The sequence below is a fragment of the Vulpes lagopus genome, chromosome 10 (genome assembly GCF_018345385.1).
Source record: "Vulpes lagopus strain Blue_001 chromosome 10, ASM1834538v1, whole genome shotgun sequence".
Taxonomy (NCBI): domain Eukaryota; kingdom Metazoa; phylum Chordata; class Mammalia; order Carnivora; family Canidae; genus Vulpes; species Vulpes lagopus.
The window spans coordinates 47,217,062-47,239,710 of NC_054833.1; the positions used below are offsets into that span (position 1 = coordinate 47,217,062).

At 39.5% G+C, this 22,649-nt stretch overlaps 1 protein-coding gene across 1 annotated transcript in view; it reads right to left on the reverse strand.

The window, feature by feature from the left end:
• Positions 1-21,821, reverse strand: part of BCO2 (beta-carotene oxygenase 2) — a 45,825-nt gene extending 24,004 nt beyond the window's left edge. Inside the window, exons 1-2 of the mRNA XM_041772798.1 lie at positions 21,697-21,821; positions 17,086-17,290 (exon numbers count right to left, since the gene is read on the reverse strand). Of these exons, the coding sequence (XP_041628732.1) occupies positions 17,086-17,290; positions 21,697-21,784 (293 nt within the window). The 5' untranslated portion in view covers positions 21,785-21,821. The remainder of the gene's footprint in view (positions 1-17,085; positions 17,291-21,696) is intronic.
• Between the last annotated feature and the right edge of the window lie 828 nt (positions 21,822-22,649).

Here is a 22,649-nt window from a genome sequence, read left to right on the forward strand (position 1 = left end):
AGTCTTTTCATTAACGTGCTTGATTGAATGCTTAATGTCCTCAGCATGGATAAGCCAGGCTAATACCACTGCCTCAAGGCAATGGTCCAGAAAGCAGGGGATCAAAGAGATATTCGTACACCCTTGTTTATAGCAGTATTATTTACAATAATCAAAAAATAAGCAACCCAGTATGCAATGAGCAGGAAGGAAATTCTGTCATATGCTACAACATAGAATTTGAGGGACACTGTTATAAATGAGATAATCTAGTCACACACACACACACACAAAAGGTATAGTTCAATTTTACATGATGAAAAAATTCTGAAAATCTATTTCACAATGTGAATAAACTTCACTAACCTTTACCCTTTAAAATAGCTAAGATGGTAACTTTTATGTTATAGGTTTCTTTTTAAGATTTTATTTATTTATTTATTTGAGAGAGAGAGAGACAGCACCAGCAAGGTGAAGGGCAGAGGGAGAGGGAGAAGCAGACTGCAGAGTACAGAGCTGAAAGTGGGGTTAGGTCCCAGGACACTGAGATCCTGACCTGAGCCGAAACCAAGAGTCAGATACTTAAATGACTGAGCCACTTAGACACCTCATAGTATATTTTAATGTCTAGAAGGGCGTGTCTCTTCACTGAAAAATCTTTTTTAGTGTTTTCTTGACTATTCTTGCATATTTATTTTTCCATATAAACTTTATATTGATTTAACTTCATTTTTTTATTTGTTTTGTTTAACTTCCTTTAAAAACGTGTTAGAATTTTTATTAAGATTGTATTAAATTTAAAAAAATTTTACCAAAAAAATAAAAATAAAAAATTTTTAAAGATTTTATTTATTCATGATAGACACAGAGAGAGAGGCAGAGGCACAGGCAGAGGGAGAAGCAGGCTCCATGCAAGGAGCCCGACATGGGACTCAATCCTGGGACTCCAGGATCAGGCCCTGGGCCGAAGGCAGGCATTAAACCACTGAGCTACCTGGGCTGCTTAAGGAGTACTAACATCTTTATGTTGTTGAATTATCCTATTCAAGAACACAGGATGTTTTTTCATTTAATTGGGTCTTTCAGGAGTATTCTAAAGTTCACACATTTCTTGTTAAGTTCCTAAATATTTAATCTTTTTTGCTACTGTAAAGGTTTTTTTCTACTATTATTGTTCCCTAACTGGTTATTTGTGTATATGAAGGCTATTATTTCAGTAGGTTAATTTTACACCCTGTTACCTTACCTTCTATTGCTTGAATTGGTTTTGTCATTGATTCTGCCTGGTTTTCCAGGTTTACTAAGATATCATCTACAAACAGAGTTTTACTGTACTAATCCTCGTGCCTCTAGTCAATTTCTTTAGTTTAACTGTATTGGTTACATCTGGTTGAAAGCTGTGGAATAGTGGCCATTCTCCCCTGCTCCTGTCTTAAAGAAATGAATTGTAGTATTTCCCAATTTAATATTACTGGTTTTAAGACTAAGATTAAAATATCTTATGTGTGTATACATATATACACATATACATACAAACTATATAATGTGTATATACATACATATATCAATATAAATACACACGTGTATATATACATATACACATATACACATCTATTTACATATATATGTATAAATTATGTATACATATATTTATACTTGTGTGTACATATATATAAATATATAAAATATCACATTAAGAAAGTATCCATCAGGTCCTGTTTTCTTGAGTATTTCCATGAAGAATGGATGTTGAATTTTGACAAAAGTTTTGTCAGCATTTATGGAGATAATCCTATGATTATTTATCCTAAAACCTATTAATATGGTATATGATATTGGTGGATTTCCAAATAATGAACTTACTTTGCATTCTTGGAATTAATCTTATCATAGTTATTTTTTTTTGTTATTTATATTTTAAAATAGTGTTGGATTCTATTTGTTAATAAAATATTTGTCTTGTATTAACACTATATATATTTTTTCATGGATATTCAGAAATAATATGAATACTAGTTTTCTGTACTATCTGTATCATGTATAGTCAAAATTGCACTTGTTTCATTAAAAAAGGTGGAAAGTTTCCCTTCATTTCCAATTCTCTGAAATAATGTATAGAGAACATATTTGATATTTGAAGGTTTGGTAGCATTTCTCTGTGAAGAAATCTGGGCCTAGTGTTTTTTTTGAGAGGTGGATACTTAATACATATCTCTTCTTTCCTCTGTAGAAATTGTTGTGTTCACATCTGCTATCTCTATCAATTGTGGTAATCTGTGCTTTCCCAGGAAACCATCTGTTTCACAAGGTCCTCAAATGTATTTGCTGAGAGGTGTGCAAAGTTTCCTGTACATTCTTATGTTTCGATGGTTTCCTTTCCTCCTGCCATTTCTTGTTTTGCACATTTGTGCTTCTGTCCTTTTTCTTCTTGATTGTATTAGCTAGTAGTTTCTCTGTTTGGGTAATTTTCTTCCAAAAACATTATAAAGAAAATAATTTCAATAATTATTGCTATTATAATCTAAGTATCTCTAAACCACAATACAAAAAAAAATTTTTTTAAATAAAATAAAATAAAACCACAACACAGAGTCCCAAACACAATACTCTGGGTATAACAGCAGACACTCAAGTTTCTTCATTTAAGAAACTTCATATTTTTTTTCTTTCCTACTTATTTTTTTGTTACCACCTCATAGTATTGACTCACACTGAGCTGTCAACCAAAACGCTTAAGTAATTTTTAACACATTATGCTGTTACATTCTGAATTACTTGTGCTTGTGAAATCTCTCTTCATCTCATCTACCTTTAAAAATATTCAACTTGTTGGGAAATATCAGGAAGGGAGACAGAACATAAAGACTCCTAACTCTGGGAAACGAACTAGGGGTGGTGGAAGGGGAGGAGGGCGGGTGTTGGAGGGGAATGGGTGACGGGCACTGAGGTGGACACTTGACGGGATGAGCACTGGGTGTTTTTCTGTATGTTGGTAAATTGAACACCAAAATTAATTAAAATTAATTTAAAAATTAATTTTAATTAATTAAATTAAATTAAATTAATTTTAATTAAATTAATTAAATTAAATTAATTTTAATTAATTAAAAAAATAATAAATAAAAATATTCAACTTGTTAGATTCCATCTCATAAAATCCTTCTAGATCCTATCATTCCATGCATCCATTTACTCAAACCAGCCAACTTTTCTTGACACTTGACGGGATGAGCACTGGGTGTTTTTCTGTATGTTGGTAAATTGAACACCAAAATTAATTAAAATTAATTAAAAAATTAATTTTAATTAATTAAATTAAATTAAATTAATTTTAATTAAATTAATTAAATTAAATTAAATTAATTTTAATTAATTAAAAAATAATAATAAATAAAAATATTCAACTTGTTAGATTCCATCTCATAAAATCCTTCTAGATCCTATCATTCCATGCATCCATTTACTCAAACCAGCCAACTTTTCTTGAGCCCCTACTACTCTGCCAGGCTCGTGCCAAGATGAGTACTTACAGGCACATTACTATGTCATAAAGTTGTTCTCTGAGACAACAGAAAGGTGTTAACTAATACTATCTGTGCACAGAAGGAGCAACAGAATGGAAGGATGTGGGGATCGCGGAAGGGTCTAGAGGAGAGAAGACTTTGTCTGATTCCCTAAGGATGTTTGCCAACTAAAGATGGCAGAGGGGTACTCTAGGGAGAGGTGGTGACAAAGAGAAAAGAAAAAGAAAGAAAGAAAGAAAGAAAGAAAGAAAGAAAGAAAGAAAGAAAGAAAGAAAGAAAGAAAGAGAAAAAGAAAAAGAATTGAAAGCATGTGGTGATCCTGGAGAAACATCCAGTTAACAAATCCGTATGTGGGCAGCTGTCAGTGGCTGGTGATGGTGGAGAAATCAGTCAGCACAAGATCTATCCACACTTAGAGCTCAAAGACTTCTTTTTTTTTAAAGATTTTATTCATTTATTCATGAGTACACAGAGAGAGAGAGAGAGAGAGAGAGAGAGAGAGGCAGAGACACAGGCAGAGGGGAAGCAGGCTCCATGCAGGGAGCCTGATGTGGAACATGACCCTGGGACTCCAGGATCATGCCCTGGGCCAAAGGCAGGCACCAAACCACTGAGCCACCCAGGGATCCCCAAGCTCAGACTTTTAACAGCAATGTATGGAGTTCTGAAACAGGAAGAGTGAAACAGGCAGATGTGCATTTTAGAAAGGTCACTTGGGACACACAGTAGAATGCAGGACAGAATGAGGAGCATCCAGATTCGGAGAAACCAATAAGGAGACCAGGCAACAATTCAAGTGAGAGATTATGAGAACCTGAACTGACATAGTATAATTAGAAAAGGACAAATTCCAGAAACAAATGAGATGACTGATAGGATAAAAGCAGTGACAAAAACAGAAAGTACAGTCATACCTGAGAGATGAGATGGAGAACATGTGAAGAGCACAGAGTTCCATTTTGAACAAGAGTCAAGCTATTTGAAGCCATCAGAGTAAAGATGTTCTACAGCCCATTGGCAAAGTTACAGGTGCTAGAGCACAAGAGATGGCGGCTGGGTGGGAGCCGCATGTGTGAGAGTATCTGTGTGTGACAGGTACAGGTGAGGTGCAAATAAGACAGTAACTACCATGTACTGAGTGCTTAGCACCCGCTGGGACTGTGCTAAGCATGTTACCACATCCTTTCCTACATATATAAAAATAAATCTATAACATATTTTAACTCATATATAAACATAAAATATTATTTTAATATTTATCTCACACATGCATTGATCCTGTGAATAGATATTATTACCATTTTAAGGATGTAGAAACCAATGTACAGAATAAAAACACGCCAGGGTCACAGGGCTGGTAAATGGCAGGAAAGGGATTTGAATTCAGTGCTGACCCCAAATCGTGGGATCTTACAACACCCCAAAAATTAAGGTGAACTATAAAAAGTAATTTGGCAGGAAAGGGAGTGGGGAGAGAAGGCACGGAAGGGAAAGAAGAAAATGAAAATGTACTGACTGCCAATTCTTGTTAGCCACTGACTGAGGTACTTTTTATGCATTGTCTCCTTTAATTCTCATGCCCAATCACTAAAATCTGTATTATTAGCCCCATTTCTCATGGGAAAACTTGCTCAAGACCACAGCACTGATAAATGGCAAAATGGGATCCGAATCCACTCCATCTACTCCAAAGAATGTATTATTTCTACTACATCAAAGAAAGCATATGATGAGAGAAGAGGAATACTCAGGGCACAGGCTGGTATGTATCAATACCAAAGGCACAAGTGAAGTGAGATGAAGAACAAAAAATTTATTTAAGAATGAGAAATCTGATGGGTAGAAAAAAATCAGGAGAGGACACCTGGGTGGCACAGTTGGTTAAGCGTCTGCCTTTGGTTCAGGTCCTGATCTTAGGATCCTGGGATCAAGTACCAGGTCAGGCTTCTTGCTCAGCAGAGTCTGCTTCTCCTTTCCCCTGTGCCCTTCCCCTCCCCACACTCATGCTCTCTCTCAAATAAATAAATCTTTAAAAAAATAAAAAGGGGGGCAGCCTGGGTGGCTCAGTGGTTTAGTGCCGCCTTCAGCCCAGGGCATGATCCTGGAGACCCAGGATCGAGTCCCACGTCGGGCTCCCTGCATGAAGCCTGCTTCTCCCTCTGCCTGTGTCTCTGCCTCTCTCTCTGTCTCTCATGAATAAATAAATAAAATCTTTAAAAAATAATAAAAGAAAAGAAAAAGAAAAAAGAATCAGGAGAAATTGGTATGGAGGAGTTTAGGGATGAGAGAATTTTAAGACAGGCAGTCGATAATGTTAAACACTATTGAAAAGTCAGGCTAAGCGGGGTGTGATCCTGGAGTCCCGGGATCGAGTCCCACGTCAGGCTTCCTGCATGGAGCCTGCTTCTCCCTCTGCCTGTGTCTCTGCCTCTCTCTCTCTCTCTGAATAAATAAATCTTAAAAAAAAAAAAAAAAAAAAAAAAAAGAAAAGTCAGGCTAAGGACTGGAAAGCTCATTTCATTTAATAATTACACAGGCTTGGTGACCTTTTTGAGAACAGATACTGTAGAGTGGGGCGTTAGAAGTCAGAGGGCCGTGAACCAAGAAGACATGAGGAAGCAGGTAAACAGAGGCAGTGAGGGAGGAGAATGGATATTAGCTGCAGGGGAAGGTACAACAGCCAACGAAGGTGTTTTGGCGTGAGAGAGCATCTGGAGGCTGAGATGAGGAGTTGGTGAAGGAGAAACAGACACAAAGGAGGGTGTGAATGATGTGGCAAGGTTTCAGAGGAGAAGACAAGGGTCATTTGCTCCTCTGATCACGAGAAGGCAGGAAGAGGCACTTTTGTGGAGAAGTTTGGGAAGAGGGTAGTGGACAAAGCTCAAGTCTGATGGCCCTCTTCACTATGAAGTTGGCTTTACTGTGCCTGTGACATTGAGAGGGACAGACGGAGTAAAGGAGGCTTCAGGAAGGGATGCTGTGAGAAGCTGGGAAGAACAGTGAATGCTAACCATGCCCGGCAATACCAGATTCAGCTGGGGCTGCCAAACATGCTGCTGTTCTTGAACCTGCCAGCGGGTTATGTGGTCTCCCCTGGAACTGCTGGGCAGGCCTGCACTGAGGGAAGAGGGGATGGGTGCATTCAGGACTGGTAGTGGTCAGAGGGGATGTGGGGATCCCCAAGTAGAGGAAGCATGGACAGTGGTGAGAGTGGGTTTGAAGTAACAGACGGTGGGATCTGTACCAGGGACAAGTCAGAGGAGCATTGATAAATTGAGAGGACAGAGAAGACAGAGGACGGGAGACCCTGAGGAGATTGAAATTACGTGGGGGACAAGCAGACTCTGCTAAGCACAGAGCCTGACACAGGGGTCAATCTCATGACCCTGAATTCATTGACCTGAGCCAGAATCAAGAGTTGGATGCCTAACCCACTGAGCCACCCAGGTGTCTCAACACTGAAAACAAGTTTGATGGGAATGAAGGAGTAGGGACACTGGAGTGCTGAACGGAGAGCAGAGTCTCAGAGTTCAAGATATCAAGGGCAGGACGATTCTGTGGCATAAGTTCCATGATGTAGATGTAGCTTTGTCATTGTGGCACAGAGGGGAGAGTCACTGCAGTGGGGATGGGAGGTCCTGAAGTCAGTCCAGGACAGTGGTAGGTATGAAAATGCTAAGCATAGTTCCCATTCCACCCAAATTCATGTCATTTTAAAAACTCATAAGCATGGAATCATTGATATCATTGCTTAAATCACTGATGAAATCAGTGAAATATTTTTGATTGAAAAAGGGCTCTTAATTGAAGAAGACTACTATGTCTGCATGTTGACAGACTCCTGAATGGCATCTCACAAAGGGACCAACACTCATGACTGAGTGGGGCTACTCCTCATCCATAGGTTGGGGTCCCCCGGCTTTAGTTCTCCACCCACCCAGGAAGTCTGATCAGGGGGGCCAATCACTAAACCAAACCTCTTCTTTGACCTGAAGGCATATGTACCTCATACCCAAGGGGAAGGCTAGATCCTGTCCTTCTGTAAATGCCTACTGCCGGCTCTGAAAAAAAATGGACCAGCCACATTACCACTTCCCCCACAAAGATGTTTATCTTTAAAGAGGCATGTAAAAAAAAAAAAAAAAAAGAGGCATGTAGTACAAGCCTAGGCCATGAGCAGCCCTGCTGCTTAGTTTTAAAATTTATTAGAGCTACTTTTGCAGCAGATGAAAGACCATATGCTTTTGCAAGAGACTGTTACTCTCTCAGGGTTGGACTAGTAGTTTTATTTTTCTCTTCTTCCTCCCTCTTCTTTTTGGCTTAAAATCTTTTTTCAAATTATAACTTGCATGGAATCAAAATATGGAAATAGACAAAAGCTCAACTCTGCTGATTAGGGCCAGGGGGATCCACAGGCCAGCTCATTCACCTTCTTTTTCTCTGCCTCCAAACCACCTACCATCCAGCCATAAAATTAATGGTCATTCAGATTTCATAGCAACATGGGTTAAAAGGCTTATGATAGCGTGAAACTTTTTAAATAAGGGCAAAAAAAAATCAACTACTATCCAAGATATAAAGAACCCACACAGCTCAATAGTAAAAAAAATTTTTTTAATTAATTAATAAACAATTCAATTAAAAAATGGAGAGATCTGAGTAGATGTTTTCCCAAAGAAGACATTCAGATGTCCCAGAGGCACACGAAAAGATGCTCAAAATCACTAATCATGATGGAAATGAAAATAAAAAAAAAAAAAGAAAATAAAATAAAAACCACAATGAGATAGCACCTCACAGTTAGGATGGGTAATATCAAAGAGATGACAAGTAGCAAGTGTTGGTGAGCTGTTGAGAAAAGAGAACCCTCATGTACTGTTAGTGGGAATGTAAATGGTGCATCCACTGTGGAAAACAGTATGGAGGTTCCTCAAAAATTAAAAACAGAATTACCATATGATCCAGTAATTCTACTTCTGGGTATTTATCTGAAGAAAATAAAACACTAGCCCCAAAAGATATCTGCATCCCTCATTCATTGTAGCATGATTTACAATAGCAAAGACACAGAAACAATCTGTGCATCAGTGGGTAAACCCATAAAGAAGATAAAGTATAGATATATACAATGGAATATTATTCCATCCTAAAAAAGAAGGATATCCACCATTTGTGACAGTATGGTAAAGGCATTTTGCTAAATAAAAAAAAATCAGGTGTTAAAAGACAAATACCACCTGATCTCATTAATACAAAGAATCTTTAAAAACAAAACAAAAAACAAGAAACCCCAAGTTCATAGAACAAGACAGGTGGTTGCAAGAGATGAAGAGGAGGGGTAAGTTAGGTGAAATGGGTGAAGGAAGTCGAAAAGTACAAAAATAAGTAATGGGAATGTAATATACAGCATGGTGACTATAGTCAATAATCTATATTGCATATTTAAAATTACTAAGAGAAAAAAACCTTAAAAGTCTTCATAACAAGAAAACACTATGTGTGGACAGATGTTAACTAGACTTACTCTGATGATCATTTTGCAACACATACAAATATAAAATCATTAGGTTGTACACCTGAACCTAATGTTATGTTAATTATACTTCAATAAAAAAATTCTACACACAATACGATTATAATTATTTAAAACCAATCTATACAAATGGGGCAAAGCCTAGCAGGAAATACACCAAAGTGCTACCAGGATATGGTCCACATTACCCCCAACCACCATCTCTGCTCTGTTCGATATTTTTTTTTAATAATAATTTTTTTTTATTGGTGTTCATTGCCAACATACAGAATAACACCCAGTGCTCATCCCGTCAAGGGCCCCCCTCAGTGCCTGTCACCCATTCACCCCCACCCCTAGCCCTTCCTCCACTTCCACCACCCCCAGTTCGTCTCCCAGAGCTAGGAGTCTTCATGTTCTGTCTCCCTTTCTGACATTTCCTACCCATTTCTTCTCCCTTCCCTTCTATTTCCTTTCACTATTATTTATATTCCCCAAATCAATGAGACCATATAATGTTTGTCCTTCTCCAATTGACTTATTTCACTCAGCATAATACCCTCCAGTTCCATCCACGTTGAAGCAAATGGTGGGTCTTTGTCGTTTCTAATGGCTGAGTAATATTCCATTGTATACATAAACCACATCTTCTTTATCCATTCATCTTTTGATGGACACCGAGGCTCCTTCCACAGTTTGACTATTGTGGACATTGCTGCTATAAACATTGGGGTGCAGGTGTCCCAGCGTTTCATTGCATCTGTATCTTTGGGGTAAATCCCCAGCAGTGCAATTGCTGGGTCGTAGGGCAGGTCTATTTTTAACTCTTTGAGGAACCTCCACAGTTTTCCAGACTGGCTGCACCAGTTCACATTCCCACCAACACTGTAAGAGGGTTCCATTTTCTCCGCATCCTCTCCAACATTTGTGGTTTTCTGCCTTGTTAATCTTCCCCATTCTCACTGGTGTGAGGTGGTATCTCATTGTGGTTTTGAATTGGATTTCCCTGATGGCAAGTGATGCAGAGCATTTTCTCATGTGCATGTTGGCCATGTCTGTGTCTTCCTCTGTGAGATTTCTCTTCATGTCTTTTGCCCATTTCATAATTGGATTGTTTGTTTCTTTGCTGTTGAGTTTAATAAGTTCTTTATAGATCTTGGAAACTAGCCCTTTATCTGATACGTCATTTGCAAATATTTTCTCCCATTCTGTAGGTTGTCTTTTAGTTTTGTTGACTGTATCCTTTGCTGTGCAAAAGCTTCTTATCTTGATGAAGTCCCAATAGTTCATTTTTGCTTTTGTTTCTTTTGCCTTCCTGGATGTATCTTGCAAGAAGTTACTGTGGCCGAGTTCAAAAAGGGTGTTGCAAAAAAAAAAAAAAGGGGGGGGTGTTGCCTGTGTTCTCCTCCAGAATTTTGATGGAATCTTGTCTCACATTTAGATCTCTCATCCATTTTGAGTTTATCTTTGTGTATGGTGAAAGAGAGTGGTCTAGTTTCATTCTTCTGCATGTGGATGTCCAATTTTCCCAGCACCATTTATTGAAGAGACTGTCTTTCTTCCAATGGATAGTCTTTCCTCCTTTGTCAAATATTAGTTCACCATAAAGTTGAGGGTCCACTTCTGGATTCTCTATTCTGTTCCATTGATCTATGTGTCTGTTTTTGTGCCAGTACCACACTGTCTTGATGACCACAGCTCTGTAGTACAACCTGAAATCTGGCATTGTGATGCCCCCTGCTATGGTTTTCTTTTTAAAATTCCCCTGGCTATTCTGGGTCTTTTCTGATTCCACACAAATCTTAAAATAATTTGTTCTAACTCTCTGAAGAAAGTCCATGGTATTTTGATAGGGATTGCATTAAACATGTAAATTGCCCTGGGTAACATTGACATCTTCACTATATTAATTCTGCCAATCCAAGAGCATGGAATATTTTTCCATCTCTTTGTGTCTTCCTCAATTTCTTTCAGAAGTGTTCTATAGTTTTTAGGGATAGATCCTTTACCTCTTTGGTTAGGTTTATTCCTAGGTATCTTATGCTTTTGGGTGCAATTGTAAATGGGATTGACTCCTTAATTTCTCTTTCTTCAGTCTCATTGTTAGTGTATAGAAATGCCACTGACTTCTGGGCATTGATTTTGTATCCTGCCACACTGCCAAATTGCTGTATGAGTTCTAGCAATCTTGGGGTGGAGGCTTTTGGGTTTTCTATGTAGAGTATCATGTCATCGGCAAAGAGGGAGAGTTTGACTTCTTCTTTGCCAATTTGAATGACTTTAATGTCTTTTTGTTGTCTGATTACTGAGGCTAGGACTTCCAGTACTATGTTGAATAGCAGTGGTGAGAGTGGACATTCCTGTCTTATTCCCAATCTTAGGGGAAAGGCTCCCAGTGCTTCCCCATTGAGAATGATATTTGCTGTGGGTTTTTTGTAGATGTCTTTTAAGATGTTGAGGAATGTTCCCTCTATCCCTCCACTCTGAAGGGTTTTGATCAGGAATGGATGCTGTATTATGTCAAATGCTTTCTCTGCATCTAATGAGAGGATCATATGGTTCTTGGTTTTTCTCTTGCTGATATGATGAATGACATTGATTGTTTTACGAGTGTTGAACCAGCCTTGTGTCCCGGGGATAAATCCTACTTGGTCATGGTGAATAATTTTCTTAATGTGTTGTTGGATCCTATTGGCTAGTATCTTGTTGAGAATTTTTGCATTCATGTTCATCAAGGATATTGGTCTATAATTCTCCTTTTTGGTGGGGTCTTTGGTTTTGGAATTAAGGTGATGCTGGCCTCATAGAACGAATTTGGAAGTACTCCATCTCTTTCTATATTTCCAAACAGCTTTAGTAGAATAGGTATGGTTTCTTCTTTAAACGTTTGACAGAATTCCCAGGGAAGCCATCTGGCCCTGGACTTTTGTGTCTTGGGAGGTTTTTGATGACTGCTTCAATTTCCTCCCTGGTTATTGGCCTGTTCAGGTTTTCTATTTCTTCCTGTTCCAGTTTTGGTAATTTGTGGCTTTCCAGAAATGTGTCCATTTCTTCTAGATTGCCTAATTTATTGGCATATAGCTGTTCATAATATGTTCTTAAAATCGTTTGTATTTCCTTGGTGTTAGTAGTGATCTCTCCTTTCTCATTCATGGTTTTATTAATTTGAGTCTTCTCTCTCTTCTTTTTAATAAGGCTGGCTAATGGCTTATCTATCTTATTAATTCTTTCAAAGAACCAACTCCTGGTTTCGTTGATCTGTTCCACAGTTCTTCTGGTCTCAATTTCATTGAGTTCTACTTGAATCTTTATTAACTCTCTTCTTCTGCTGGGTGTAGGATCTATCTGCTGTTTTTTCTCTAGCTCCTTTATGTGTAAGGTTAGATTTGTATTTGAGTTCTTTCCAGTTTTTGGATGGATGCTTGTATTGCAATGTATTTCCCCCTCAGGACTGCTTTTGCTGCATCCCAAAGATTTTGAACAGTTGTATCTTCATTCTCATTAGTTTCCATGAATCTTTTTAATTCTTCCTTAATTTCCTGGTTGACCCTTTCATCTTTTGGCAAGATGGTCCTTAACCTCCACGTGTTTGAAGTCCTTCCAAACTTCTTGTTGTGATTTAATTCTAATTTCAAGGCATTATGGTCTGAGAATACGCAGGGGACGATCCCAATTTTTGGTATTGGTTCAGACCTGATTTGTGACCCAGTATGTGGTCTATTCTGGAGAAAGTTCCATGTGCACTTGAGAAGAATGTGTATTCAGTTGAGTTTAGATGTAAAGTTCTGTAAATATCTGTGAAATCCATCTGGTCCAGTGTATCATTTAAAGCTCTCGTTTCTTTGGAAATGTTGTGTTTAGAAGACCTATCGAGTGTAGAAAGCGCTAGATTGAAGTCACCAAGTATAAGTGTATTATTATCTAAGTATGTCTTAATTTTAGTTATTAATTGATATATTTGGCAGCTCCCACATTCGGGGCATATATATTGATGATTGTTAAGTCCTCCTGTTGGATAGATCCTTTAAGTATGATATAGTGTCCCTCTTCATCTCTCACTACAGTCTTTGGGGTAAATTTTAGTTTATCTGATATAAGGATGGCTACCCCTGCTTTCTTTTGAGGACCATTTGAATGGTAAATGGTTCTCCAACCTTTTATTTTCAGGCTGTAGGTGTCCTTCTGTCTAAAATGAGTCTCTTATAGACAGCAAATAGATGGGTCCTGCTTTTTTATCAGTCTGACACCCTGCGCCTTTTGATGGTGTCATTAAGACCATTCACGTTCAGAGTTACTATTGAAAGATAGGAGTTTAGTGTCATCATGATATCTATTCAGTCCCTGTTTTTGTGGATTGTTCCATTGGACTTCTTCTTAAAGGGGAATTTTGAGAGTCCCCCTTAAAATTTCTTGCAGAGCTGGTTTGGAGGTCACATATTCTTTCAGTTCCTGCCTGTCTTGGAAGCTCTTTATCTCTCCTTCCTTTCTGAATGAGAGCTTTGCTGGATAAAGTATTCTTGATTACATGTTTTCCTCATTTAGGACCCTGAATATATCCTGCCAGACCTTTCTGGCCTGCCAGGTCTCTGTGGAGAGGTCTGCTGTTACCTTAATACTTCTCCCCATAAAAGTCAGGGATTTCTTATCTCTTGCTGCTTTAAGGATCTTCTCTTTATCTTTGGAATTTGCAAGCTTAACTATTAAATGTCGAGGTGTTGAACAGTTTTTATTGATTTTAGGGGGGATCTCTCTATTTCCTGGACCTGAATGCCTGTTTCCCTTCCCAGATTAGGAAAGTTTTCAGCTAGGACTTGTTCAAATACATATTCTGGACCCCTGTCCCTTTCGGCGCCTTCGGGAACCCCAATTAAACGTAGGTTTTTCTTCCTCAGGCTGTCATTTATTTCCCTTAATCTATCCTCATGGTCTTTTAATTGTTTGTCTCTTTTTTCCTCAGTTTCCCTCTTTGCCATCAACTTGTCTTCTATGTCACTCACTCGTTCTTCCACCTCGTTAACCCTCATCGTTAGGACTTCTAGTTTGGATTGCATCTCATTCAATTGATTTTTAATTTCTGCCTGTTTGGATCTAAATTCTGCAGTCATAAAGTCCCTTGAGTCCTTTATGCTTTTTTCTAGAGCCACCAGAAGCTTTATAATAGTGCTTCTGAATTGGCTTTCTGACATTGAATTGTAATCCAGATTTTGTAACTCTGTGGGAGAGAGGACTGTTTCTGATTCTTTCTTTGGAGGTGAGGTTTTCCTTCTAGTCATTTTGCTCAGTGCAGAGTGGCCAAAAACAAGTTTCATTGGGAAAAGGAGAAAAAGAGAGAAGAGAAAGAAGGAAAGAAAAGAAAAAAAAGGAAAAAGGAAGAGAAAAAGAAAAAAAAGAGAAGAAAAAGAGGAAAAAAAGAAAGAAAGGAAAATAAAGGGGTGGGGGAAGCAAACAGAAATCAAAAACCAAAAAAAAAAAAAAAAAACCCCAAAAAAACCAAGGGGGAATATCCTCTGATTCTGTATACTGTAAGTCCCTTGACTTCCCCCTGGAACTTTCCAGTGCTGCTTGGTCAATAATTTGTTTTTTCCCTGTCCGTCTAGCTGGTCTTCTGGGGGGAGGGGCCTGTTGTGATTTTCAGGTGTTAGGACTTGGGGGAGTTGCTCTGCCCCCTGCCTAGTGCAGGGCTCAGTAAGTGATGTTTATCCTGTTTATCTGGTGAGGCCACTGTGAGACTCAGTGGGGGTTGTTTACCCTGTGAGGCCCCAGGAGGAACAACCACAGTGGCAGCGGCCAGCCCTGGAGCCCTGGATTCAGCTCCCACAGTAGCTACAGAGCTCTCAGTCTGCAGGGGCCTGGATGCTCTGGGGGCGGAGCCGCTGATCTGCTCAGCTTGGGGGCAGGAGCGTCCTTGCTGTCCTGTGCCCTCCTGGCCTCTGCCTGTCCCGGGGAGAGGCCAGATCCTAGGCTGTGTCCCCGGTGTCCTGTGCTCCTGGCCGGGCAGCCCGTTCTCCGCGGAGCCACAGCCTGAGCCCCTCCAAGCTGCTCCTGGGTCCAGCCGGCCGTGGGCTGAAGCCCTTTAGGGAGCTCCGCGCACTCTCCCCTGGGCGCAGGTGTCTGTTAGTGTCCCAGGGAGCCTGAGGGCATCCCCACCCCTCCTGGGGTCCTGCTCTAACTCCCTGCCAGCGCCTTTCCTCCGGGAAGATTGGTGAAGCCCCTGCTTCTCCAGGAAGATTGGTGAAGCCCCTGCTTCTCCGGGATGGTGCTTTCCTGTCCTGGGGGCACTCGCCCTGGCCTTAGCCTGGCTCCTCACGGGGCCATTCCCCCTTGGATGCCTTTTGTTTCATTTCTTTTTTCCCCCGTCTTTCTACCTAGATAGAAGCGTGAACTCTTCTCACTGTAGCATTCCAGCTGTTCTCTCTTTAAATCTCAGGCCGAATTCATAGATTTTCAGGATGATTTGAAGGTTATCTAGGTAATTTGGTAGGGACAAGTGACATGGGGACCCTACTCTTCCGCCATCTTGCCCCTCCCCCACTCTGTTCTATATTTCAAAAAGTTTTATATAAGTAAAAACTTTTATAACAAAAAAAAGTTTCTAATATTCAAAAATGTTTAAAGGAACACTTAATTGGCTCAGTGGTTGAGCATCTGCCTTTGGCTCAGGTTGTGATCCCCAGGTCCTGGAATCGAGTCCTGCATCAGGCTCCTTGTGGGGAGCCTGCTTCTCCCTCTGCCTGTGTCTCTGCCTCTCTGTATGTCACTCATGAATAAATAAAATCTTTTTTTAAAAAAGTTTAAGGCAAAGAAGATCCCTTCCTTACCATAGGGGTTTCTTTAATCATTTCATGTCCCTACTAAACATACAAAGTAATAAAATACTAAAGAATCACTGGTGTTTTTCATTTATTTATATGTATTTATTGAGAGCTATTTAAGAACAGGCCAAAAAAAGAACAGGTTACTGTCCTGGATACTGGGGATATAGGGTGAATAAGAAAAAACTTTCTGCCCTCATGGAATTTATATTCTAGTGGAAGAACACAGCCAATAAAACAACAAATAAACAACAACAACAACAAATACTAGGCACTGACAGCACTATGCATAGAATTAAAATAGGTAACACCATTTTTAAAAAAGATTTTATTCATCTAGTTGGGGGGAGGGGCACATGAGCAAGGGGAGGAGCAGAGGAAAGGGACAAACAGACCCTGAGCCAAGTGCCAAGCCCATCACTGGGCTCCATCACATGACCCTGAGATCATGACTGAACCGAAGCCAAGAAACCAAGAGTCAGGCACTCAAACAACTAAGCCACACAGATGCCCTAATAGGTAATATAATTAATAATAGCATTTTTAGATTAGGAGATCAGGAAAGCCTCAAAGGACATTTGAGCTGATATCTGAATGACAAGAATCAGACTTGGGAAGACAGATAAGGGCCAATGCCAAGACCCTGAGCAAAAATAAATGTGTCCAGTTTGAGGAACTGAAAAAGTCATGGTGTCTGGCGAGCACTGAGTAGGGGAGCTGTCTGAGGTGAAGACATTGCCTCTTCCTTCAGGAACTTGTGGTGAAACAGAGCTTGGTAGTCATACAGGCACTTCTCTTTTGGCATAAGCCTTCAGAGGACTCTGAATTCATAATATTCTGCAAAGCAGAAAAGTCTGAACTTTCTTTTCTTTTTTTAAAGATTTATTTATTTTTATTTATGATAGATACAGAGAGAGAGAGAGAGAGAAAGAGGCAGAGACACAGGAGGAGGGAGAAGCAGGCTCCATGCCAGGAGCCCAACGTGGGACCCAATCCCGCGACTCCAGGATCGTGCCCTGGGCCAAAGGCAGGTGCCAAACTGCTGAGCCACCCAGGGATCCCCCTTTCTTTCTTTCTTTTTTTTTTTTTTTTTTAAGAATTAAGTGTCTTTTCTTTTCTGTAGACTACGGTTTTCTCACCTGTAATCAAAGGGACTGCATGCAACATTAGCCTCAGAGAGAAAACAGACTTAATGCACATTAATGCAGAACCAGTCACACTAAAAAAATCTAAATTGTTCTCCAAAATCAAGACTTACTCATCCTTCCCAAACTCGAATTTCCCAGGCCCAATTCGAAGTAGATAGCCACTGAGCCACTCAGGAAACTGTCCTCGGACTTGGGCAGAAACCATCTGTGGCGTCTCCTCCACCGTGGTTAGTAGTGGTGCAATACACGGGAGCCTTTCACGCTTATGGAAGACTGCCTTCTTCTGATGAGTACCTTCCATGTATTTCTTCAAAACTGTGAAGAGGAAATCAAGAGTCAAAAAATTGTACAAGATACCTGTTTCTCCAGAGACAATACTCCTACCTACTAGTAAGGGAAAAGTAAACCCAATACTAAATATCATCTCCAAATCCCTCTACCTCCTCATTTTCAAATGTCACCTCTCTGTTTTGTTTTGTTTTTTAAGATTTTATTTATGTATTCATGAGCAACACAAAGAGAGAGGCAGAGACATAGGCAGAGGGAGAAGCAGGCTCCCTGAGTCTGATGCGGAACTCTATTCCAGGACCTCAGGATCACGCCCTGAGCCAAAGGCAGATGCTCAACCACTGAGCCACCCAGGCATCCCGGTTCTCCATTTTTGAACTAAAACAATCCTTTTTTTGTAGTCTTGCAGTACAAATCTGCCTAAGAATTAACTCAAGATTTTATTACTACTATCATTTCTCACAGTTGAACAATGGTCCTCTTTTCACAAGACTGAGTCTACATATTAACCTCAGATGTTCTAAAAGCAACCTCATTGTTAGAATGAAAAATGACCAGTATTCATTACTATCCTAATTACATCTATGTCAGTACTTTTGATACACCAAAGTGGGATGCCAAGGATTTCATAGCAATTTATGAGAATTTAGTAGGATCTGTAATTCAATTTCTTCCATTTTAGTGGCATACACATGAATGTGCATGGCATTTTCTAAAAGAAGGGTGTCATTAAAAAAAAAAAGAAGGATGTCATGAATTAAATTATGCAGTGATACATGGTCTGAAATTATCTGGGCTTCAAAAGTCACGAGAAGAAAAAAATCATTACTATATAATAAGCTGGAAATTATCCCTATTATTTCATATTTATTTGATGTTCACAAGATAGTGTTGCCTAATACAGAGAGGTGGTGAGATATATAATTAGACTGTGCTTTATTTCACAGATCTTGAACAGTAAAATAGAAATCTAAACCAGAAAAACTAACACAGAGAGATACTATTCCTCCAAAGAAGTGAGATTTGCATGATTTTAGCAAAATATTTTACAATGTTATATCTATTATCCCATTTCTTCCAAATCTTTATAAAATTGTTTAGAGTACATGATTCCTTCTACTTTCCTATAAATAACAATTCAAACTCAACTATTTCCTAATTTCCCAAATAAAATTGACTCATCTATCCCTAAGGAAATGCTAGTATTGTTCAAATTCTATCTCAAGTGCTACCTCCTTTAAGAGGAAGTCTAGTGTAATATTTGATAAAAGTACTGGCCCAGGTTCTTCTGCTGGGCTCCGGATTACTTAGGTTCAAATCCTGGCCTCCCATTTTTCAAATAAATAGCCTTGAACAAGACAACCTCTCGTGCTCTGTTTCCTCCGTTCTAAGATGGAGATAATAATAATTCTTATTACTTCTAGGGCTATAAAAAATAAATGAGTTAGGTTATGTATAGGTTTTAGAACAAGGTTTTAGAAAAAAGGTTACCTATCATTATTTATATAGCTTTCAATGATCAACCCAACAAGACCTAACATCATTTTCCTTCAAATTATTTATTCATTCTATAAAGTGGTAACTGGTAAGGGATAAAAGGCATTTGAATTCGATGTAAAGGAACTTGTTCCCTAGTAAATGGACATACAAACAGACCATTTGTACTGTAATCAGTGTTTTGTTTGAGCACTATTTCTCAAGGTATGATCTGAGGACCACTTGGAACAGAAATACACGGTATTACTGCTAAAATGCAGATTAATGGTCTCCAGACTGGACCTAAGCAGAATCAGATACAGCAAGCAAGTATTCTTAGCCATACCAAAATTTGAGAACCCCAATATTAGAGGTATAAAGAGGATACTTTGAAAACTTGGAGGAGGAAACCCTTAGGTATTTATCTTATTACTTTCATTTATATTATGCATATTCATCTCACTCTCTTAACATTAAAATAAATGTCCCGAGGTCAGTGATTTTTAGTCCTCACACTTAAATACCCAGATTGGACATTTGTCTGAATAGAGATTCATGAATTTAAAACACCTTGCATTTTAGAAAAAAATGTGTATGTCCACATGTTTTGTACACCATAGCATGTTATTGGCAGTTTTTTGTACACTCTTCAAATTTTCCATGGCACTTGATATTGTGATCTATACCTCTTTAAACCCTTTTCTATTCTTGGTTCCTGAAAACACTGCATTTTTCTAACTTCCCTATTCCCTCTTTGTTTGCTTTACGCTAGCTTCACTTACTAGCTGACAACCTTGGGTAAGTTACCAATCACTCTGAGCCTCAAGTTTTTCAATGGTAATATGGGGATCATGGAGTGAAAGGAGGATAATATTTCCCATTTGTATTTGTTGTCATAATTAAATATAGTAAGAGTAGATAGTTTCCCTTAATTGGCTCCTCTTCTTATCACCTCTTGAGTCTGACTTTGGACCTTTACTCTTTATAATCTCAGCACACCCTCCCTGGTAGTCTCACCAAGTCCCTTAATTTTACTAAGTACTTCTTGCAGGTAACTCTCAACACGCCAAAAGAGAATTGTTCATTTTCCCCTTTCCAAATCCATTTCCTCCACCTGCTAAATCATCTAGCTTCAAAATCTCTGTGGGCCTTGAATTCGTCTTCTCCACTGGTCCCTCACATTCACTAAGTGGTTAAATTCTGACTATCCCCAGACAGGACCAGGAAGAGAATGCTAAGGGGATGATATGGGGTGGCCAGTATAAACTATTAGGGCTGAGAAGTTTACAAAGTTGCCTGGGGAAATCCTTTGTAGAGATTTTTGCTAGTCCACCCCACCTGGGCAGCGCCACCCCCCCTCCCCCCATTTTTCTGCCTGAACCTGTCCTCCTCAATCTCTCTTACCTATCCAGTCACTTCCTTTCTACTGTCCTAATTTAGGCCCTCACATCCTCTTAGAAGATGTTAGCATAGCCTCTTACTTGGAAGGAGAAACTAGATAGGGAAGCTATCTACCACGCAGAGCCTCTGACTGGGTGGGCCTCGTGATCGCTTGATCCCTTGGGATGGCCAGAGGCCACAGGCCAATTGTCTCCAGCTCTAAAAGATCCCATCCAATTTACGCCAATGTAAGGTAAAAATATTATCATTTTCTTTTTTTTTTAATTTTTATTTATTTATGATAGTCACACAGAGACAGAGAGAGAGAGGCAGAGACACAGGCAGAGGGAGAAGCAGGCTCCAAGCACCGGGAGCCCGACGTGGGATTCGATCCCGGGTCTCCAGGATCGTGCCCTGGGCCAAAGGCAGGCGCTAAACCACTGCGCCACCCAGGGATCCCAATATTGTCATTTTCTATGTGTGCTATGATGTGAAAAATTTCGGGAAGCACTGCTACAAAATTAATCTTCTTAAGTACAGATCTGATTGTATTAAATAATCCTCCAAAAGCCTTCACATATAACTCCTCGCTTCTACCAAGTAAAGTCTAAACTTCTTGGCAGGCACTGAAGGCACTGTACGATCTCACGCCAACCTACCTGTCCAGGTGCCCCCTCACTAATGCCTTCCACTGCAGCCAAACTAAACCATTCCCCATTCTCTTCTCATCATAATTACAACCTTCTCTTCACCTAGGATATTTCCCATTTCTTCCAGGTGAAATTCACTTACCCTACTCATCCTTCAAGATCCAGTGCCCATAGCAGGTGCTTCTCAAACACAGCATTCCCATTTTTCTATAGCAAGAACTGATTCTCATTAGTGTGAACTCACACAGCATCTATTTCAGCTCTGTTAAGACACTCATCTTACTCTCTTCTGCGATAAAGATGAATACAATTTATAACCTCTACTACTGGTATTTCTTGAATAAAGGATCACTTGTTTTTACCCCCACTCCAGGGGTAAAAACACACTATGTTGCATACTACAAGCACTAAATTATTAAACAATTTTGAAGTTTATAATGCATATTAGTATGATTTCTGGTAGTTCAACATCAGCCAATTTCAAGAAATAAAATCTTGTAATGATAGTACCTATAATAAAAAGCTAGAAAACAACCACCAGATGTTTTAAAGCAGTCCCCCAGAACGCAAATAGAATAACCAAACATTTACATTAGGACGAGTAGCAGTGATTTGCAATTGAGAAGGGTCTAAATAGTGAATATTCTTCATATTGCAGATTCAAGAGAATCCCTAAACCCTGAATCCTGCCCTGTATGTTATACAAAATATACAAATGGAAAGACTGTTTCCCTGACAAGTAAACAGATCCTGACTCAAGTCTTCCTTAACTCCCAGCTCCATGGTGTTGCTGCCTGCACCTGCTACACACAGAGTGAAAAGCTTCATAAGCCCCCAGAACTTTTCAGGAAGGAGACACAGAATTGGAAGCCTAAGGTGCTACGTAGGAAGAGGAGGAAGGGGAGGAGCAAGGGGCAAATCCCCTACCTGGGATCCAGTGTACTACCACAGAAAGGAACCTCACTGCAATGGTAGAAAGGCTGCTGACAAAATGGAGAAAGGTCTGAGAAAACATTCTGGTACTGAATTTAGTAGCAGCAGATCCTGTGATTTCCAAAACCTCACACTCACTTCCTGGGCTGTCCTTGGCTCACTGACAGAATAGGAGGGAATGGGGGAGGGAGTCAGGGAGGGCAGACAAGGGGCAGGGCTTCCAGACACCTGCAATCTCTTAGTCTCATTTTCAGGAGAAGTATCCTAACTACCTAACCTATCATAAATAGCTGTTTCAAATTCTGAAATTAGACCACTAATAGAGGTCTCCCTTCCTAAACTTTCTTCTTTCAAACCTCTTCTCACAGTACAATTAAGCCCCTTGATCCATCGGCTCAGTTTCATTATGCCACTTCTCTCAAAGATCCACATCTCTTTCCTTAGAGAATATAGTCCAACGTAGTCTAGCAACAAAGGACTCTACCTTTTTTGGCCACACCTACCTTTCCATCTTTTGTCCCTCTGCTTTCTAATATTTCATCCCTCCTTTTCTTTTCCATTTATTTAATTTACAAAACATTTTCTGACAAGCTAGTACGAATAAGGCTCTGTGAAGGTATGCTCTTAAAAAACATATAACCCTGTATATTTTTATTAAACAAACACTCTTGAACACCAATATATCAAATACTGTGCTACAAATTAGGAATATAAGGAAACAAGATTCAGTCCCTGCTCTCTAGCAGTTTAGATGATGCACTATTCCCTTGTGAATTCTCAGCTCCAGAGAAAGTCTATCCAACATACCACATGATTTTGTTCTTTGGTGCCATTTTAGCAAGACTTCCCCTGCCTGAAATATCCACTTCTTTCCTTTCCAAAACTCGTTTCACTACTTTTCTGACCCCTTTGCCAACACCCACTAAAGAGTTAACTAGCACTGCATA